General features: G+C 36.2%; 1 protein-coding gene, 1 non-coding gene and 1 pseudogene across 2 annotated transcripts in view; all 3 read left to right on the top strand.

The window, feature by feature from the left end:
• LOC135690972 (uncharacterized) overlaps window positions 1-21,708 on the top strand; it is a 111,125-nt gene that overhangs the window by 47,608 nt on the left and 41,809 nt on the right. The window contains exons 21-26 of the mRNA XM_089116005.1: window positions 3,297-3,551; window positions 4,132-4,365; window positions 10,049-10,243; window positions 10,838-11,323; window positions 11,656-11,808; window positions 20,690-20,854. Coding sequence (XP_088972131.1) covers window positions 3,297-3,551; window positions 4,132-4,365; window positions 10,049-10,243; window positions 10,838-11,323; window positions 11,656-11,808; window positions 20,690-20,854 — 1,488 coding nt within the window. The remainder of the gene's footprint in view (window positions 1-3,296; window positions 3,552-4,131; window positions 4,366-10,048; window positions 10,244-10,837; window positions 11,324-11,655; window positions 11,809-20,689; window positions 20,855-21,708) is intronic.
• On the top strand, window positions 4,377-7,670 carry LOC148960435 (uncharacterized; annotated as a pseudogene).
• Trnac-aca (transfer RNA cysteine (anticodon ACA)) lies at window positions 18,200-18,272 on the top strand. Its single transcript has one exon. It is a non-coding gene; the product is annotated as a tRNA-Cys (tRNA).

Raw genomic sequence — 21,708 nt, 5'->3', positions numbered from 1 at the left:
TGATATGATTGATTGACTGATTGGTATGGTTGATTGACTGAGTGACTGATTGATTGTTTTATTGATTGATTGATTGATTGATTGATTGATTGGTATGATTGATTGATTGATTGATTGATTGATTGATTAATTGATTGATTGATTGATTGATTGATTGATTGATTGATTGATTGATTGATTGATTGATTGATTGATTGATTGATTGATTGATTGATTGATTGATTGATTGATTGATTGATTGATATGATTGATTGACTGATTGGTATGGTTGATTGACTGAGTGACTGATTGATTGATTGATTGATTGATTGATTGATTGATTGATTGATTGATATGATTGATTGACTGATTGGTATGGTTGATTGACTGAGTGACTGATTGATTGATTGATTGATTGATTGATTGATTGATTGATTGATTGCTTGATTGATTGATTGATTGATTGATTGATTGATTGATTGATTGATTGATTGATTGATATGATTGATTGATTGACTGATTGGTATGGTTGATTGACTGAGTGACTGATTGATTGATTGATTGATTGATTGATTGATTAATTGATTGATTGATTGATTGATTGATTGATTGATTGATATGATTGATTGACTGATTGGTATGGTTGATTGACTGAGTGACTGATTGATTGATTGATTGATTGATTGATTGATTGATTGATTGATTGATTGATTGATTGATTGATTGATTGATTGATTGATTGATTGATTGATTGATTGGTATGATTGATTGACTGATTGGTATGGTTGATTGACTGAGTGACTGATTGATTGATTTATTGATTGATTGATTGATTTTTAATTATTTATACAGGGTAATACATTCAGTAATCAAAAGATAATAACTGATTTAGAATGTGCCCTGTCTAAAAACCTAAGCTAATTAACATTCAATTAAATAACAAAATTTCACCCAAAATAAATGTACAAGTTATTCTGTTAAGTTAAAAATAAAAAAATGAAAAAAAATGTTAGATGCTGTACAAGAACTCTCATACCCTTTGATTTTTCAAGATTGTTTCAGCAAGTAGTGTTGGCCGATTTCGTTTGCATTCATTATTCGAGGGCCTATTGTGCAGTCTCATCTCATTACCTTCAATTCTTTCAAACATTAACTTGTATTAAATATATCACGATTAAGCCATGAATAAAAACGTCTAGACTGCATACCACACTTGTGACAATCTTTTTATATCTCACGTAATTCCCTTTGTGAATAATTTTGAAACATTCGAAAGCCCTTTTGCATTAAGGCATCAAGAGTAAGTGTTAACAGTTACTTCCCTTTTACATTAGTACATATATTAGAGAACACTTTTGATGAAATGGTTGGCGGTAATTCGATATAATGGATGAGTTTGAACATTGACTATGGCTTGAAAATGACTATTTGTGTTTCGTTCTGTAGCAAAATATCGCTTTTATCATAGCCAAGCCCTGATAATGCAGCACTTGCCGACTTATGTAGATAAGTAAATCAAAGGTCAATAGCTATTCCTTCAATATTTCAACCCCACCTATTCCCACCAAGCCCAAACGAGCCACACCCTGTCTCACCCTTTTCTTTAATAGGTAATACCTAGCTGAAAAGGTCACGCTACACGACAGAATGTAAGAATATAGATCCGAAAGAACACGATGGAAAAAATATATATTCGGAGGTGGATCGAAATAGACCAATCACAAAAACGCAAGCACATAACCGGTGTCATGTCGTTTCGGTAACCTTATGCATTTCGGTCCGGGTACTCAAACGCATGGCAGTTTTGGTTATGCAATATCGTACCCAAGCACTCAAGCGATAGAGTATCAAAGCGAATGGTGGAATTAAGCATGCAAAACGGTCCGGGTACCCAAACGCATGACATTTTGCTTATACAAAAACGTACCCAAGCCTTTAAAAAACAGGGAACGGAAACGAATGGTGGAATTTAGCATGCGAATCAGTCTGGGAACACAAATTTTCTGGTTCATAATGTTCAGAATGTAAAGAACATTCGAACTATTCCTAACAAGGGGGTACTAACAAGAAGTAGTGCTGTGATTTCCCTTAGTACGTTTATGCAAAAAAGTACAACATTAATGGTGAGTCCAAAGTTTTCTTGATTGAAAGCGTTAAATTTTAAACTCAAAAAGCATTATGCTCAATTTGTTAAATATAACGTGTCATAATATCGCACTACGATGAAATCACATGATTTGAAACATATTGCGTTGCACAATGTTACACTTTTGCATACGGTACCAAAACGCATATTACACCGGCATAGTTGTCAAATCAGTGCTGCGTGTGTCTATAGAAAAATTACCAAAGGGATCAAAGAGAGAAACAAACTACTTCTGTCTACACAATGGCGGATTTTTTGTTCGTATGTAGATACCATGTCGATCTGAAACATGTCGTCATTATATCGTGCTCCTACCTAGCTACGTCACAATTAACTGTGCGTCCTACGTAGCCAGAATCATATTGGCACGTAAATTCATAAACAGCAGAACTCTTTTGGGTGGTAGGAAAGCAATCCTTTTGTATGGATGAAAGGGCTCTCATAGCATTGTAAACAATACGTGGAGTAAAAGCAAAGGAACATTTTCTGATCGTCTGTTTAATCTGATCTGACTTTCAAATCGCGAGGAAGTCTAACCAATCCATGGTAGTTTAAAATCAACTGGGCACTTTGTTTTTGTGATTTATCAGATGTCCTATCTCACGATGTCTTATTTTAATCTTTCTATTTCCAAAACGTAGCTATTCCGGATTTAGGTACTCTTTATAACACTATCGACACTGAAATCAGAGAAAATCATGAAATCAAAATTCAAACAAAGTAATGGCTTAGAAAAAATTTTTATTGGGCAAAAAGTTGGAGTTTTTGTTTTTTTTTAGACTGAAAATTTTATTTTATATTTTAATAAATTTGTCAGCAAAACTTGACGTTGAATGAAATATCTAGAATGTTTTGCGTATAGTTACTCGAGTTGGCAGCTAAACGTCGAGCGTTAAATAGTCAAATTTAGAGAACTATTGGCTGGGGCTTTGCGAGCCAGCCTCTAAAATGTTCCAAGGTAAACTTCCAGCAAAACTATTTTGTTAAAACACTACTCTACATACCAATACATTCAATAAAACTTCTTTGTAGAGTACTGATTTTTAATGACAGTGCATACAACTTTTTCAGATTTTCCAGCTATACACTTTTGTATTGTATTATTAAATAACAACAGTTTATGTTTCCAATCACGACGTGCAGTATTTTATAATGCATTCTTCTTGTTTAGAATCTCAGCCTCCCTCCTTTGGAAACACTTGCCCCAACAACACCGTGTTGGTTTTGCCTAAAGGAGAAGCAACCATGTACTATTCTTGGAATGTGCCAACAGCAACAGACAACAGTGGAATACCACCGAATGTGACAGTAACGCCAATTTTGATGCCCCCTCTCCAGTTAGGACCTGGAGTTACTTCAATCACCTATCATGCGGAAGATGCAGAAGGAAACATTGCCAATTGCACTTTTGCAATAACAGTTCTAGGTAAATTGCTGATATTGATGGTATAAGTGAGTCTTTGGTTTAGAACTTGCTCTCATATTGTTGCAATAAAATAGGCAAATTTGCCTAACAAGCTAAACGACTCCACAAATACTAGCAGATTCAGAAACTATTTCTCTTGAAAACTTTAAAATCTTTATATCCTTTGAAATTATGTTTTTGGTTTGTTTCTCGCTACCTGTAGCACAAGATTGTTTATAAAGTCTCAGTAACTTGCAAGTAGCTTATTTGATTTTTGTGGGCGTCCAAGGAATTTTAAGCAAAAACAAGCAAGTAAAAGGGGGATTTAGAAAATAAAAATTAAGATAGAGAAAATTGATATATTTGAGAATGTGTTAAAAGCGCTTACTTGCTATGAAAAAATGAAAATAAAACTAACAAAAATTAAATCTAGAACAAACTTTGTTGTTTCTTCCTATTCTTTTTGGTTAGCTGCCTTCCCCGTTCCATTAAGACTAAATTGCTTATCGGAGGGGAATGCTTAGTCGAGGAATTACGACATAAGCTATAAAAAAGGTTTAATTATGCTGAAATTACTTTTCAATCATTCAATTTCCCACAGACAAAGAAGCACCAGTAACTGAATGTCCAAAGAACGTGATCATATCAAGCGACTTGCCGGTTATCGCCTATTGGGGAAGTGGGTATGCCAAAGATAATACTCGTATTGCAAGTATCGTCTTCAACCCTCCAAACGGAACAACATTCATGTCTGACTCTCGAAATCAAGTGACGATGAATGCTACAGATCTTTATGGCAATCGAGCATTATGTATCATGGAAGTGACTGTGAGAGGTATACGCAGTTTTTTCATTCTTTGATCAGTTTTTGAACTCAGGTCAAATCATTTAGATCACATCTAACACAATATGATAGGAATATTAAGCTATATTCACAATGTTTTGCATGAAAAGTGTCAGACTTTCGTATTCTTGAATGTTGTAGAGCAAAAACTGTAACTTGTGTTGTATCCAAGTGGATATTTTCCATTCTCACCTCAACAGAGGCATTACGTCTGAGTGCTAATTTTTTCACCCCAGTTTTCACCCTATAGGTCCCAGCAGATCGCCATCCACCATCACTTTTCTAAACCCCTACATATGTGCGTACCTGAAGATAACCACCGCGATTTGTCCATTTTCAGGTGGTACCTACCTCAAAATAAACCTGGTCTATCATAGGTTCCAGACCTCCAGGGAAGATGCTGATTATTTTTTCTGTCGTACCCGGCAACAAAATACAAAAATCACTTATGAAACAGAGATTATGCTTCATAAAACCATAAAAGCAATCTCATCTTTTACATTGACCCACAATCTATTTTTAGAAAAGGGAACTTGAGTCCAGACCTCTACCAAGTTTTTTACCAAGTAGATGCAGCGAGTCGATGAAACCACACCTATGTGAAAAATTGCAACTCTTTTTACGAAAGGATGTAAATGAGATGGAGCTGTTTCATTTTCTCGTTGTCATTTTCTTGTTGTCGTCTTGATCACAATTCCCCAAATATAGCTGTCACGTGACATTGATAGTGCACACCACACCATCTCACGCGACACGAGATTGTGATATGTACTTGATATTATCGTTTTAAAGAGTACTATGCGAAAATAAAGGTTGAAACTACAAATGCCGGGAGTAAATTTCGCTGTTTTTGGTTGTGGGACTTGTCGAAGATCGAAGGGCATAGGTATTTTTAAGCTTCAAGCTGCCAAGGATTAAAAGTACAAGTCTTGGCGCGAGCAATGGCTCAGTCAAAATACTAGGACACAGGTTGTTGATGCAGATTTTAAATGGCAGATATTAAAAGACAAAGTTTTTACATGTGAGAAGCACTTCCAACCAGAAGAAATCGAAATATGTAAGTTTTTGTATTCTTGCGTTCAAATATACTTGTGAAGCTTATTAAGTCTTAGCAACACTTAGCCCATAGTCGGTTGTATCCGTTGATAAGAAAGGCTATAATCCTATATCAAAAATCATCTTAATGATAAAATTTCATAGCCTCATTCATATACCGCAAAATATAATCAAAAATAAGGTTTGTCCAGCGTCTTCAAACGAATGCAACATTCTCCATTGAAGATCGGACGGAGATCAGCAAAAGTTGATTTTTGTTCTTGTTCTTTTTGGTTGAGACTGACAAAATGGTCAAGAAGAAACCTGTGTTTGGTTCTATACCAACGCTGGGTATGCCAAACAAGGCCCAGGACAGAGAAGAAAAAGTAGCAAGACCTTCAAGGAACATCGTCCAAGACATTCTTTCTATTGGAAAGAAATACTGTTGCCTGTCGTTCAAAGATTTTACAACAAGAATTCAAAAGTTGAAATCAATTAGCTGCTGGGGCATTCAAGTGTTGGATGGACAGGAATATCTTCAAATTGGCAGAAGTATCATATCTCTTAACAAGATATTAGATTCAGGTTGATGATATCCTTGGCTTTTCAATTTATTGCTTTGGTTTTTTCCTTCCAAAGACATATCGTATTTACAAGGAAAACAGACGTTCCACGAGGCTCAACTGTTGAAAGCCATCAAATTTGTGATGGCATCAAAGAAGATACTCAACATCGGGAGATTATTCGATATGTTATACAAAAGTCACATGACCCACTTAGAGATGACTACATTGCATTCAACTGTACAAACAGTAGAAGGCATGTATCTTGTGATGTTCTTTGTGACGGTGAGCCTTAAAATGGTTGTGCGGACTTTAAAGTGCTTTGCACAAAGGAAGTGGCAGGGAAAAAAGAGGGCAACAAGTTCCTGTAAAACTTAAAGGTCCTGTTTCCTTCACATTACCCCAGCACCTTAAATTAACACTTCAAGAACAGCGCTTGAAGTGCTCACAGCTGGAAAATAAAATTATGACAAGGAAGTTGGCCAAGACATAATCAAGATATTTGGTGGGAAAGATGAAAAAAACATCACATTCTTCATAAACCTATTTTGGCAACAGCAACAGAATCTTATACTTATTTTCAGATGCTCCACATTTTCTGAAAACTGCACGAAATTGCCAGTATAATCCTGGTAGTGGCAGACAGTCAAGATATATGTGGAATGAAGGTAAAAATTTACTTTGGCAACATATATCTGAAATGTATTCTCTTGATGCTGAGAATTTTTGAAAGTCATACCAAAGATCACATATGAACATGTAAACCTCACTCTCTATTCAAAAATGTGAGTGAATTTAGCTGCCCAGAGGTTAAGCTCCACTATGGCCAAAGGCCTTCTTCATTTTGGTGGAAATGAAGTCTCGGCTACAGCACAGTTCTTTCAACTCATGGAATCTTTTCATGATTGCATGAATATTAGAAGCACCACTGAGCATGTACACAGACGAAAACAAAATCTTGCTCCATACAATTCTTCACTGACCCAAGGTTTGACTGGCTACAATGTGTATTCCTACAGTTTCTTGTAGATTGGAGAGAATTTATAAAATAGCAGGGAAGAAGACTTCAGCAAGACAGCCAGAAGCAAAATGTTTATTTCTTGGCAAACATTTAAATGATTTCAGGTAACTGTCTATTCTGCCCTTGATGATATTAAACTCTTCCTAGCAGAGAAAGCTGAATTTGCCCTGTCCGAAAGATTCTGTCAGGATCCATTGGAGGAGTATTTTGGAAATCAAAGAAAGCTCGGGGGGCGCTCCAATAACCCAGACTTGCAAGCTTTTGGTTACAATGACAATACCATTCGCAATCAGAAAAGCATAACCTGCGAGAGTGGCAATGCCCGTGGTCGATATGACAGGGAAAAAAGTTGGCAGAATGTTTCAAACGATCCTTGCTTAACGCAAGCAAATATTTTACAAAAGTTAAATCGATATTATATAGAAAAGCATTAAAGGACACTGGCAACAATGTGAGATGTATGCATTATTGGTCTACCCAGCATTAACTTTGGGTTATTTAGAAAAGAAATATATAATAATAATAATATAAATAATAATAATAATAATAATAATAATAATAATAATAAATAATTTGTTTGAAGTTGACGTACTAAATAAACGCCTAGTAGCTATAAAGAAGCTAATTAAGGCCAACTAGTCCAAATGTTTTTGATGCTAGCTGCTTGAAGATTTTCCATTTGGAACCAAAATATATGTTAATTATTCTGTCAATAATTCAAAACAATCAAACATTAGATAAGGTGTAAACACCTACAGCTAATTAAAACTCAAACTGTGAATATTATCAATTTAAAATTATAACAACATTATATACAGTATAAGAAGAAAATCAAGTTAAGTCAGAAAAACATTATTTTGGCTTGTTATTATTTAAGTTGTGATACATTCTGGCATTGCTTATAATTTTCTTGAATGTTTGTATCAATCTTTAATTGCCACTTTTTGAAACATGGCAATCTTTTTTTTATTGCCTGAGGAAACTTCATCAGAAACTTTAGAATGTTGATAAAAGTAATTTAATTAGAAAAAAATTAATCTGTATCAGATTTTTTGCTTTGTTTTCCTGTGTTAACTTTATTTCCTTTCTCAAAGCTTTGCTTTTAGAATGTTTAGCTTGTCTTTGGCAAGCGAAGAGGATCGAGCCCTTATCAAAAGATACAATTGTATTGCATTAGCCAGTCATGTTCATGACACATGACCTGTAATGCAATATATGCATAAGTCTGGGAATAAAACCTTTCTGCATTACCATCTTCCATTAAATTGTTAAAATGGTCTGTAATTGCTCTGAGTAGTTCTTCCTTCAACAACTGATTCTGATCAACTCCCTTAAGCTCTTTTCTATGATTTTCTGGGTAGCATTCGTTGCTAATAAACCTCAACTTTTCCTCACATATGATATTGTTTAGCGGTGAAATATCCAGAAGGCCTTCTTCAACAGTGTTTTTGTGGCTTTTTGTGTGCTCTTTAATCCACGCCTGCTTTTGCAACCTTTTTTGCAAATTTTACAGGTGTAATTCCCAGTTGTTACCTTATGAAAAGTAAACATTGTAAGCAAATGTAGACAGATAAATAGATAAAATAATTTATAAACGGAACAAGGGTAGGAACAAACATAATAAACTCGTATCAGTTCTATTGACTGTAATGTTGACTGTCAACAATGAAGTTGTCGATATTATTAAAGATTTCTCGCATCGTATTAACATAGAACCTCGTATTTAATCATTCTTTGTCTTCGAGTACTTTATCAAAAGCTCTTACTCATCGTTATAACATAAAACATCGTATCGAATCGATTAATTTGATATTATGCTTTCTTATCAATTACAAACAATCTTTTGGTGGTACAAAACTTGTAAATAGCTTTGAAAAAAGCAAACATTTAGTAAACTAAAGCTTTTCGTCTGACACTCTTCAGAGTTTAAAACGTCAGAACATAGATCGAAAACTCTACGCTAAGAAATATATATACCCAGTTGTGGATCGAAATAGGCCAATCAGAAACACGAGTACATGACTCTTGAGGTTGACCAATCAGTGCCGCTTGCCTATAATGTTATCAATTACAATTAAATCGAGGTAGGCTGGAATAAGAATCTACTCTAGGTAGGCCAAGAGGGAATTATGAACTCGAAGTTTATTTAGCAAAATTTATATTTCTTAAAGAATGGATGCAAAAATAACCTACTTTATCGATTGCTTCTTCAAGAGTCTCTTCTAATCCTCCATTATCTTCAACTGCGTTCATTATTGCATCGAAATTGTCCCCAGTAACCAAAGCACATTATTCAACGTAGCCATTATCGCAATGTTGTGCACGATCAATGTCATGTGACCTTTGCAAACTATCTTGCTCAACATCAAAAACAGAATAATAGAAATCCCTTTTGAAGTTCGCCGGCATTCCTAACCAGAGATTTTTCTATTATCTATGCTTTTATAGTAGAACCCTTAAAAACTTCGGTTAGGCTTGTTGCTAGATGGTTCTGCGAAATTCTGTCTATACACACATTTTTTCTTATAAGAAACTGGCTATAAGAAACGAGTACTGGACAGTCAGAAAAATTAAGAAATTTCAGTACTCGAAGCAAAAAAAATTAGAAACTATTAAATCGTGATAAAACTGAGAACAGCGAAATTATGTATAATACAAGAACATGATTGCCCTGTTCGCCTAGAACTTAAGACACCTGGGGTAAAAATATACTTCCCACACCTAAATACTGCATCAAAGCGAATCTCTTGACCAGATAAAAAAGGTCATGAACATTTCATAACATCATTCATGACAAGAAACTCTTAAGAAAAAACGAGTATTGAAATTTCTAGAACATTAAGAAACTTGAGTACTCAAAATCGACCTTTGTTTCTTATAATAAAACATGAGTGTGATGTCAGACAGGTAGTGGCATAGTTTAACCGATGTGATAAAGATTTGTGAACGTTCAACGGTGATCTAGCTTTGAATTTCTTTAAGACATTAGATGATTTTGTTTGATTGCACTGTACTTTTTTATGTGTGACCTATGTGTGTTTGAACTTTCATTAAGGATGTGGCTGTCCGAACAACAGAACATGCAATATTCAGCCGGACAATGGTGTTGCGTCTTGTCATGTCAATTTGCCCCTAACATCCTGCAATATTTCTTGCAATACGAACTACACAATAGCAGATAAGACAGTGACGGCACCAACCTTACACTGTCCTGGCGGAAACTGGACTCAACCATCACCCGGTTGTGCATGTAAGTTTACAAAGAAACACGTTATAAAAACCACTTTAGAAGTTCTTAATTTGGCCGCATAATCTGAAAGAACGGCACAAAATACCTCTCATCATTTAAATTAGATACGTTCAAATTTGGCCAAGATATGGCCAATGAAAGATTTCTAGTTTGCTAACAGATGACTGTTGTTCTGCCTGATTCATTAAGTTATGAACCACGATAAAATTAGAGAGGTGTAATGGGGAAACAGCCTCTGCTTATTTGGTCATACCTCAGCCAATTTATAACACATGCAGGTGACTTTGCACATTTAGAGGTATTCCACAATGTCTGTTGGGATTATATAGCCAAAACTGAAAACTTCTAAGAAAAATTTTTTTGTGACGTCATCACTTCGGTAAGGTTTTTGCAGAGTGGTTACCAATTAGTTCCTAATAGAAAACTTTGTTGCTTCATATGCCAGTACTGGATTTTACTCTTATGGCATGTTATGCCGCTCATCGCAACTGTTCTGCTTTTATAATCAATTATAATTTGTGATAAGCATCCAAATTTTATACAGGTAGATATTCAATTCTTTCTACTTTTTGGCAACTTTGTTTAATTTTTCAGTGAAGAAGACTGTTGATATTTACCACCACATTGGAATAGCTGTTATATTCGACATATCTATATTCAAATCACCCTTTTACAGTAGTTCCTGGGATAAAGTCGTAGCATCGCTGCCCACATACCTCTATGGGTGGTCATTATGGCCAGAATTTGCAGATATTCAGATGTCATGGAAGCATATTGGTAATACAGCAGAAGGCAAAATAGAGAGATTCAATTATAGATTTTATGTCAGGTTTTCATCATCGGTTGCCATACAAAATATGACCAATGCGAGGCTACGTTCTTTTGCTGTCGCTCTTGAGGCCGAAATAAAAAACCGTCAATCAAATGTAACTGCTGCAATTAGTCCAATTGGGTCGTATTCCTGTCAAGGTGTTTCGGTAACTTATTCACTAAAACAACGCTGTAATCGCACTAGAGAAACCTGTTGCCCACTCAACAGTGTTTTTGTCAAAACCTCATATATGGCTTCGGATTATTGTTGTGAGTTATTTCTCATTCTCATCATTTTCATCTTCTTCTAGCACTTTGTTTACATAACATTGTATTTTTCCTCTATTTTAATACCGTTATTGCTATGCTCAACCACGCAGATTTTGTGACGCTATATAAGCATCTTTGTTTAGGAGACAAACGAGCGAAAACGTTCAAATGTGAACTTGTTCCGTGCGCATGCTCTTTGCTTCAAGGATGGAGGGTTGCTTAACTAATCAAAATACTTTCTTTTGTTTGTCTCCAAAACAAATATATTCTATAACAGAAGCTAAAGAACACTAGTCACTCCTAGTTTTGAACTAATTTCTTTTGATTGCTAGACGTCTGCACCCCTGGGATGTATTATAATTCAACAACGCAGAATTGTCTTGGATGCCCAGTGAACATGTATCAACGCTTTAGCAACAAAGCCAGCTGTGTTCAGTGTCCGTCCGGTTCAGGAACTCTAAGAACCAACTCAAAGAAGTGCCTAGGTACTGTAAGCTTACTCTATGAAACATTAACCTCGAATATTTGTTCGGGCGACTAATTTCGGACAGAAAATTTCATTTTTGGACATGGTGATGGAAAATATACAGATTTTGGAATGCAAACTTTTCAATTTCAATTTAACTTAAACTACAACTACAAGTCTCACTATTACAAGGTGATTTGCAATTGGCTAGCTTGGGTTTACAAAATATGATGGAGAGATTTATAAATATGGCAGATTTGAAACTTTGTCTTAGGTCTGAGACAAGGCAAGTATAATTTAAACGTTTCCTTTCTGCATTGGAGTTAAGGTTAGTTTTTAATCATATTGTTAGTTCCAAAACAAATAAAATGTTTTCCTTTGTCTGCAAAAGTAGATCTGGGCGCAGATTCTCTCCTGTTATGATGGATGGTGAGGAGAAGCCAGGTATATTGGCAAAAAGAGTGGATCCCTTTATTGCTTTCAAGGAGGTTGCAAGAAATTTTAAAGCAGAATTATGATGCCAGGTAGTACCTGCCAGGTACAACGATATTGTTCGAGAAAAACTTTGCAGCCTACAACGACATTAGTCTGGGCTGTTAGAACATGAATCGTGCAAATTGTGATGCCAGCATGAAAATAGCTAAACTGGGGTAATTTCACACGCTGATGACGATGCCAAACAGACACAAGCCGAAAAATGCCCCCAAGTGCTATTTTTAGACTGGGGTACATGGCCCCAGTCCTCCAACTGGGCCCAATCTCCATATGTCATTACTTATTTATGAAAAAAGTGGGAGATAAAAGATTTAGGTGCATTATCATATAGCAAAATATATTAAGAGGAAAGGAAATGAAAAATGGCCCCTTTATGCTATTTTTAGAACATGAAATTGGTACCCATGTCTCTATTCAGGCATTCTTCTCTAAATGATTACTCTCTTTTATATGAATATGAAATGTAGCTTTCTCCATTCTTACCTCTTGATGTAATTGTAATTGACAATCTTACCTCTTGATGCTATTTTTAGAATGAAGTACTGGAACCCAGTTCTCGAATTTGGGTTTTACCTTCATAGTCTAGGCTCTAAGCACAGTATTTGACATGAATTGTGCAAATTGTGGTATTAGCATGAAAATGTGTACACTGGGGCAATTTGACACGTTGATAATGATGCTGAACAGACACAAGCTGAAAAGTGCCCCAAGTGCTATTTTTAGACTGGGGTGCTTGACCCCAGTCCTCAATTTTGGATTTCATCCATATGTAGTTAATGGCTTTGAAAAAAGCAAACATTTAGTAAACTAAAGCTTTTCGTCTGACACTCTTCAGAGTTTAAAACGTCAGAACATAGACCGAAAACTCTACGCTAGGAAATATATATACCCAGTTGAGGTTGACCAATCAGTGCCGCTTGCCTATTGAGAATGTTACCAATAGAGTCCTAAGGTGAAAACGAACTCCTTTTGTCAACACAGTAGCGGTTTTTTCGTGCTTATGTAGATAGATTCCAAAACTGCTAGGTGGAACGACGATCGGGTTTTACAAATAATCCAAAACATGTCGCCATTATAGTTTTTTGCACAATCTGGGTTTTCCAATAAATGCTGCCCGATAGCAGAATCGCAGGTTTTAGTTGTACTTTTAGATCTGCAAGACCGAGGTGGCTGTTCTCTTTGAGGGCGAGTTTTGGGGACTCTGAAGAGTGTCAGACGAAAAGCTTTAGTTTACTAAATGTTTGCTTTTTTCAAAGCCATTTTCAAGTTTTGTACCATCAAAAGATTGTTTATATGTAGTTAACTAAAGTTTAAATTGAGCATGAAGGTATAGGTTTGAACACAATTCCACACGATAAAAGTATAACAAAGAAACAATTAAAATATCACCCTTGATGCTATATTTAGATTAGGGCTGTTGCCTCTAGTCCTCTATGTACTCTTGTACAAGCCATTACTTGCTTTTTACGTAAACATGATAGTATGGCTGTCTACCTTTTTGGTTAACCAAACAATATTTTTAGAAAATAGTAGAATATCATCTCTAGATGCTACAAATAATAGACCCACCTTTTCGACTTGCTTTTATTGCAAGTTATTAGTCATTACTGCTTTTTAACATAAAAAGACTAGCATTCTATACTTTGTGATACACCAAAATATAACGGAGAGATAAAATTCCGCCTATTTTTTCTTTTCTGAATGGGATACTTAGATCCAAGCTCATTCGACTTTTTCATCTACTGTTGAATATCGCTAATTTTGATGTAAATACTAAAGTGTAGCTTCATACAACTTTTCAATCACCGAATAATGTTATGAAAAAACGCAGTTAATATATGCATAAAGCGATATGTTTGAATATGTACGCTTTTCCTGCCTCTGAAGGTCAATGCAATTTATCACATGTTCAAGAAAATGTGACTTTCACATTTCGCTACTTCTTAAAGTCTCATACAATTTGTATAAAATGCTGACTATCCAAAGTAGCAGAAATGCTAAATACCCTTACTGACCTTTCAAACTCAAACATATTCGGAAGGGCGAAAGTCGTTATAATTATAGGCTACTTTCAAATACGATTGATGTTATATTGGCAGCCAGCGCGAGTAGTTTGTATGACCAAGGCTAAACATCCAAGGTGCAATCTAATGAAGGAAGGGCCGGTCGCATGGGGGGGATGTGGGAGATGTAACAACCCCCAAGAATAGACATTTGTGTTCTAGTCGGTAAAAATGGGTGGATGATCTTTTTCAAAATTTTCAAACGAAAAATTGTCCTTCATGTAATTTTTAAAAACATTCAAAATATTAAAAAGTTCTGCAGTATAATTTTTCCGTTAATTCAGAAGTGGATTTTCAGGAACATCGCAGAAGAAGATTAATCCCAAGAAATTTGACAAAAACAGAGACAATTTTAGTTAAATCTTTCCTTTCCCACTTTTTTCATAAATCAGTAATGATATATGGCGATTGGCCCAATTCGAGGACTGGGGCCAAGTACCCCAGTCTAAAAATAGCACTTGGGGAATGTTTCGGCTTGTGTCTTTCCGGCATCGTCATCAGCATGTGAAATTATCCCCAGTGTACCCATTTTCATGCTGGTATCACAATTTTCACAATTTAAGTCAAATACTGTGCTAAGAGCCCAGACTAGATGGAGTAAATTTTTGGGAAGAAGGCAGAATTCGTAATAATATGATTGGCTTTGGTTCCATAGGCTTAGATTTTTGTGCGTAGGGAGAGTATTGTGCAGGTATTTGATGGTGAAGTTGAAGATGTTCGTAGGTAGATTCCTCTGCACAGTAGATCAAAGACTATTGAGCTTTTTAAGATAGTGGTCCAGAAGAATTGAAATAATAGCACCCTGGGATAGTAATTGGTGTGCCAAGCGCTCTCTACTGTCTGATTTTACTGCTTTCAGTAAGTCTTTGGTGTTACGGTAGATGCCGTATTGCAGATTCATTCCACTCCTGGTGTTTTTCCATAATGCTTGAATGTTTGTGTTAAAAGAAGTTCGGAGGGCATTGCATGAAACAGTTTGGCATTGAGTGAATTTGACAGAAGGTAGATAAAGATCAAGACCAAATTCAACTTTAGAAAGAACTATACTAGTGGTGGTAGCACTTATGGGAAAATCAAGCCATTGGCAAATGTATTTAGAGACAAGATTATCGAGGTTTTCAATGACACAGGTCTTTGATAGGTCTGCAACAGTAAACTGCCAAGAAACTTTGGACAATACATATCTGTGGTACAGCAACAGTAAACTGCCAAGAAAGTCTGGACAATACATAGCTGTGGTACAATAGAAATTTATTTTTCGGATGCAGTGGCAAGTCATCAATTTCTTTCAAAAGGCTGGAAAACATAGCAGTTTTTCTTTATCATTCGCATTGGTCAGTTCGAAGTCAAGGGAAGCGGCTGAGGTATTTGAAAGATTGTCCATTTCTAACAACAGGCACGCTTTGGTTGTTGACAAAAAGCTTTGGCTGGAACTGAAGAGATCTTGTTGAGTCTTTCTTAATGCCAAAGGTGACATACTTATCAACCCTGGCTGGTACATGCGGTTGTTTTCGTCGTGGGGAGAGAAGCCAAGCTGTTTATATTTTTCTGATTGAATACAAGAGGGCTGAGGCAGTCACCTTGAAGAACACCACCACAAACGATAATGGCAGGGGTTTGGAATGTATCTGTGAGGATAGACGTCTTGAAGCTGGATATGAGACCAGAGCCTGGATATGAGATGGTATATGGTGGTACGAAAGACTAGAGGGAATCAAATTATGGTGGACCTCACCAAAAGCAATTTTGAGATCAAGCAGGGTAACAACCAAAGAGCGCTGTTTTGTGCGAGCTTTGTTTATCATATGACCCAAAAGTGCCGTGTGTTCTGAATTACCTGATACCTTGAGAGTGAAGCCTTTTTGAATTTGACTTTCAATGAATCCATTTTGTTCAGAAAGTTGAAAATAGTGTTACGTAGGCAGGAGGTGAACATTTTTAAGGGAACAGATTCTAAGGTTATTGGTCTGAAGTTAGGAGGATCATCTGTATTGTCTTTTTTGTGGATTATCATCGTTTATGCTTTTCTTCATTCGGATGGAACATTACCAGATACCCAGATGCTATGAATAATTTTAGTAAAGAAAAGTCGTAGGTAAGGGCAACGTTTCAAGCAAATTATGGATATCTTGTCAAAAGGACAGGGAGAAGTAGAGGATTTCATGCGACGTATAATAGAAGTTATAACCTGATATGATGGAGGTGGTGTGTCAAATGGATAGGTTCGTTCATCGAAAGAAGGTATCCAAGAAGGAATAGTGAATCGTTCATTTGGATGAAGGGCAGAAAGTTTTATCGAGAAGTTGGGAAGACAGAAAACACTGTAGATGAAATACCGTCAGAAAGCCAGGTTCGTGAGTTTTGGAACAAAATTTGGGGTAATGAAAAAGGACATAATGAGGATTCTGAATTTCTAAGAGATCTAGAAAGCAACACTGGCAATATACGGACACAGCAATGGGAAAATGTCAATACTGACGAGATTGGAATGGCACAAAGAAAGTCTCACTAGTGGAAATCCCCAGGAATAAACCAAGTTCCTATTTTTTGGCTAGCCAACTTACACTGTACACACTTCAGATTAGCTTCAAATTTCAATAAGTTGATAATAGAGCAAGCTTAACAGCTAAATGGTTCTGCTTACGAATCACAACTTGCATCATCATCATCATCATCATCATCATCAATTAAATTAACTACAGTACAATTTAATACTTAAAGGCATTGAGTCATGATAAATAGACTGGGTATATCCTAAGTGCCAAAATCCGATGAGTCATGATTTCCATGACTGCGATGCTATTGGTTGACCTTGAACTGGTCACATGAACTCACCTCGTACTGATTAACATAACAGTTTCCATCAATAGCAAGTTGTCAACAATGAATGCCAATATCACATGAAACAGCAGCGATCACACCGAAACCAAATGACCCCCTATAGAGAAAGCCTATTTACCATGTCTCAATGCCTTTAAATAAGCTCTTTACGTCTAAATGACAAATTAGAGCTTTTTACGGAAAAAAAAGAAAATTAATTAATTAATTAACAGCAACAACAAGTAACAGTACGAACATGATTAAGCGACAGCTATTAAATTTCATGTAAATTCAGCCAAAACAAACAAGGGAAGAGAAGCAAAAACTACATCAAAGAACTTAGTCTGCTTTACAGGAGGTGACCTGCATTGTTTTTGGTACCTAAAAATTTCCCTTATAAATCTTGCAATATTCATCCAGAGTCTTTTATTGTTGTCTGTTTTTGTCATCAATACCTGCTTGCTAACATCTTACAAACTGCTAACATCAATTCTGTCTGAAAGAACATATGCACAGATGGAGGAACAAAACATCTTTACCATTGAACAAATAGGATGAGAAAAGGATCCTACGGCTGCAAGGACCAACTTCTTATAAATATAATGATATTGGAAAACGCAAAACTTAAGTACTGTATGGATTGATTACAAAAATGCCTTTGATAGTGTTCCCCACTCATGGATTCTACGATGTCTTGAAATGTACAGTGTCTCCTACTCTCGTTAATTTCCTTAACCATAGCCAGACAAGGGGTTGGGCACAAAGTGCCAGTTGGTTTTTCTTTCATAACTTCACGAGTTTCAAAGCAATTCCCCTCAGACCTCCTGACTTTTAGTTTTAACCTGACAGTCACATGTTCATACAAAAAAATTAAAATTTTTTTGTCAATCAAGGGGTTATATAGGGGCGTTTTTAAAGCTAGTCAAGTAGAAAAATGTTTAATCTGCCACGGATTTGCAACTAAAGTAGGTGCACTGATGAAAATTAGTATCAAGGCATTAATTTGTGTACTTTTCATGATTCTGAAAGCACGACCCGATAGCTCAGCGGTAGAGCACTTGACGTACAAAGTCAGGGGTCGTGAGTTCGAGCCTCGCTCGGGTCGGTTATTTTCCCGCTCTCTCTATTAATTATCTTCGAAATCCTGTTGTCTGTAATCTTTAGATTTTTTAATGATCTGTTGAATACATCAACGTATGTAGCGGTTTTTTCGTGCTTATGTAGATAGATTCCAAAACAGGTGGAACGACGATCGGGCTTTACCAATAATCCGAAATATGTCGCCATTATATTTTTTGCACAATCTTGGTTTTCCAGTAAATGCTGACCGATAGCAGAATCGCAGGTTTTAGTTATAATTTTAGATCTGCAAGACCGAGGAGGCTCTTCTCTTTGGGGACGACTTTTGTTTTCAATACTAGGCGGAACATGTTGTTTTATCCTGCTTCGGCTTGCTTTCTTGGCTAAAATCTTCGCTGTCTTGGTTGTTTCCCATTCTGCTGACAGTAGGTTTACATCCCTCTGTCTGTCTAGCTTGAATTTCCGGGTCACGGCACCAGTTATTTGATCAGAGGTCTCGTCCATATCAACAAAAGAGAAGCTTCTAGCTCTGATTCATTTACCTCAAGTATGTCTTCCTAACTCAACAATAATGAACAACAACATACAAATCTACGCTTTTATTTATATCCAACAACAAGTCCAAAGTCCAGCTATTTTTAGAACAGACGCTTTTGTCTCAGGAAATGACAAAAACTACTATTTTACTAAACGCAAGTCTCATGAGGGTTTCTTGTTTACAAAATTTTGGGACTTGTCTCTCAGTGCAGTTACTTACTCGTACTTCTCATAAGCGTGTCTCTTGAGGGAGTTTTGACCTTTGGACTCAGAATGCAAACTCCTTCTTCAGTGTTCATAACAACTGTTCTGCGTCTGAATTATCATGAAACTCCAGAAAGCAAGTTGTTTGACAAAGCGAAAAGTTTCTACTGCCATTAAATTTTGCTTATAGGTCAGATCACATTGCTCTTTCCATAACTTTTGCTCAGTTTTGAAAGCTCTTCCTGATGATATCATCAAATTTGAAAAAAATTCGAAATTCTAAAATTTTGTTAACCGCGTATTTCTTATGTTTTCGGAAACGCAACTTCCGGTCATTTGCCAGAATGTTCCTAAGGCTTAAAATGATCAGTGGTCTTACTCTTATGATTTAAAGTTTAAAAACTTGGGTTAGGTAGGTTGCTAGATGGTTATGCAAACTTCCCTGTCTATTTTTGTTGTCCAGTAAGTCATCAATGGCATTTTTGTGTGTGTAATTTTCTTCGTAGCATTATTAAAATCGGGAGTTTTACGCAAAATAACAAGTGATATAAGATAAATTCATCTATAACATAACGGCGTTTACAACAAAGCGTGTCCACTTGGCATTTATAAATTGTTATCGGAAATTTCAAATATATAAGGTGTGAATTGATTTGCAAATATATAAGATCTGATTTTTTTTGCAAATGTATAAGGTCTATGCGCGAACAATATGCGCAGCGACTTTCATTATGTTCTTCAGGGTACCCAACAGGGTATGCCGTCTTTACTGATATGCAGCTTTCATCAGTAGTGATGTTACTTTCAACCAAATTGCATAGTTTACAAATATTGTGTAGTCTACAAAAAGCTCCCTTCGATTCACGCACAAATTTTCAGGTGTTTCTCAATCACATTAACATTAAAAACGCTTATAACATGTAAAAAATCTTGCGAATGTCTATCAAAAATTTGAGCAGATTTAAATTACTACTGAAAGCTTGTCGTCGAGCCTGAGATAGTTGTCCAGGAAGGTCAACCAGAAACTGTTGAAAGTCAACTTAGGATGATATAACTAATATTCGCTTGTATTGCTTAGGGCAGTCTTTTGCCTCTGCTGCTCACACTTGGCGGAAATGTCAATGCACATACCGTTCGCGCTTAGGCCTTATACATTTGAAAACAAATTTGGACCCTGAATATCTGAAACTTCCGACCAAAATTTATGAATGTCAAGTAAGCACGCTTTAAGTTAGGAGAAATACCGTCGATATGAATTGTACAACAGATTTTTAAACAATATATTTACAATTACATCATACATTTTGCATAATAGACTCTTGTCCCACATGGCAGGGTATAAATAACTCTATATTTTGTTGATTCTAACATACCTCTGCTCAAATTTGCTTGTCGACGAATCTTTAGCAATTCAATTGACGGCAATACCAAGGTGTTGAAATGCCACTCTGAGTGAAGAACATTGTTTCATGGGGTGAGCTCCATAGTTGGAAATACGGAGAAGGGTTCTTTATCTTAGAGACTGGTATTTTTGTACGAAAAATGTTCTTTTTGGGTTTTTCAAGAAGTTAATTGAACATTAGTTAATGGAAACAGACAATTATTCATATAGATGATTAATTTTACGATATTCTCGATATACAATGTACCTAAGCTGAGTGAAACTTTTACTTTCAATAATCGTTACCTTTATTTTCACAGAATACTGTAAAGTTGGCACATTTTCTAGCGATGGCTTTGGTCCCGTTTGTCGCCCGTGTCCAGTTGGCGAGTACCAATCGTCTGAAAAGTCGACCAAATGTGTCAAATGCCCGTCTGGCCAATCAACAAATTCAACTGGTGCAAAGTCAATAGCGGAATGTGTAGGTAAGCAATATCGGCTTTTCTGAGGCCATTACTAAACGAATATATAGTCGCAAGTGCATAACCTTTAATCATATAGCTGATTTCCTTTAATCACTAAGCAACTGAACAGGGGCGCACATTTGGTGTGTGTGTGGTTGGGGTGTGTGTGTTGTAAAAGTGCCTATTACTTTGAGTACATTTTAGAATAAAGAACATGACAGAAGTATACTAAAGGTTATATATAGTGAAAGTGAGGTTCACATAATATCACGTGATATAAAGTCCTACTACAGACTGTGTGTTTGGGGGGGGGGGGGGCAAACACCTAAAAAAAATTAGAGTCGATCCAAAATTTTTGATTGTTGGTGAATAGTTGCTCCACGAAGAGTTTTAGATAACTGCAATCTAGCTCGGTCCGATCTTCTTATGTTTTAGGCACAAGTTGGTCAGTAATTTGATAATGACTGAATTAAAAATTACAGGTTTTTCATAAAAGAGCAAAATAGAAATCGAACGATTCAGCCGTGTTTGCACATAGTTCATGACCGGTAACCTAAAAAGCCTCATCTTCAAAATTCAATTGTCCTCTTATTATCCGTATGTTTGGCCCGTGAAAGTGAGGCTTTGCAGGTTTTAAGCCATTGGCCATAGGCCAGAAATATAATCCGGTTAACAGATCTGAGTCCTCTGATTTCTATCTTCAAAAGTTCAAAACGTAATATTACCGCCGAGCGCAGAATTATCGGCGGGTTTCTCAAAAACACCCCGTAACCATGGATGTAGTCGTAAAATTTTAACAAAGCGGGCCCTACTGCAGTGAAGGAGGGTCATGGGCGTGGTATGTGAGACCATGCCCCTTTTGCCTCGTTTCAGTA

The sequence above is a fragment of the Rhopilema esculentum genome, chromosome 4 (assembly GCF_057945365.1).
Source record: "Rhopilema esculentum isolate cy_ngs chromosome 4, ASM5794536v1, whole genome shotgun sequence".
NCBI lineage: Eukaryota > Metazoa > Cnidaria > Scyphozoa > Rhizostomeae > Rhizostomatidae > Rhopilema > Rhopilema esculentum.
This window is presented reverse-complemented; position numbering and strand designations above follow the sequence as displayed.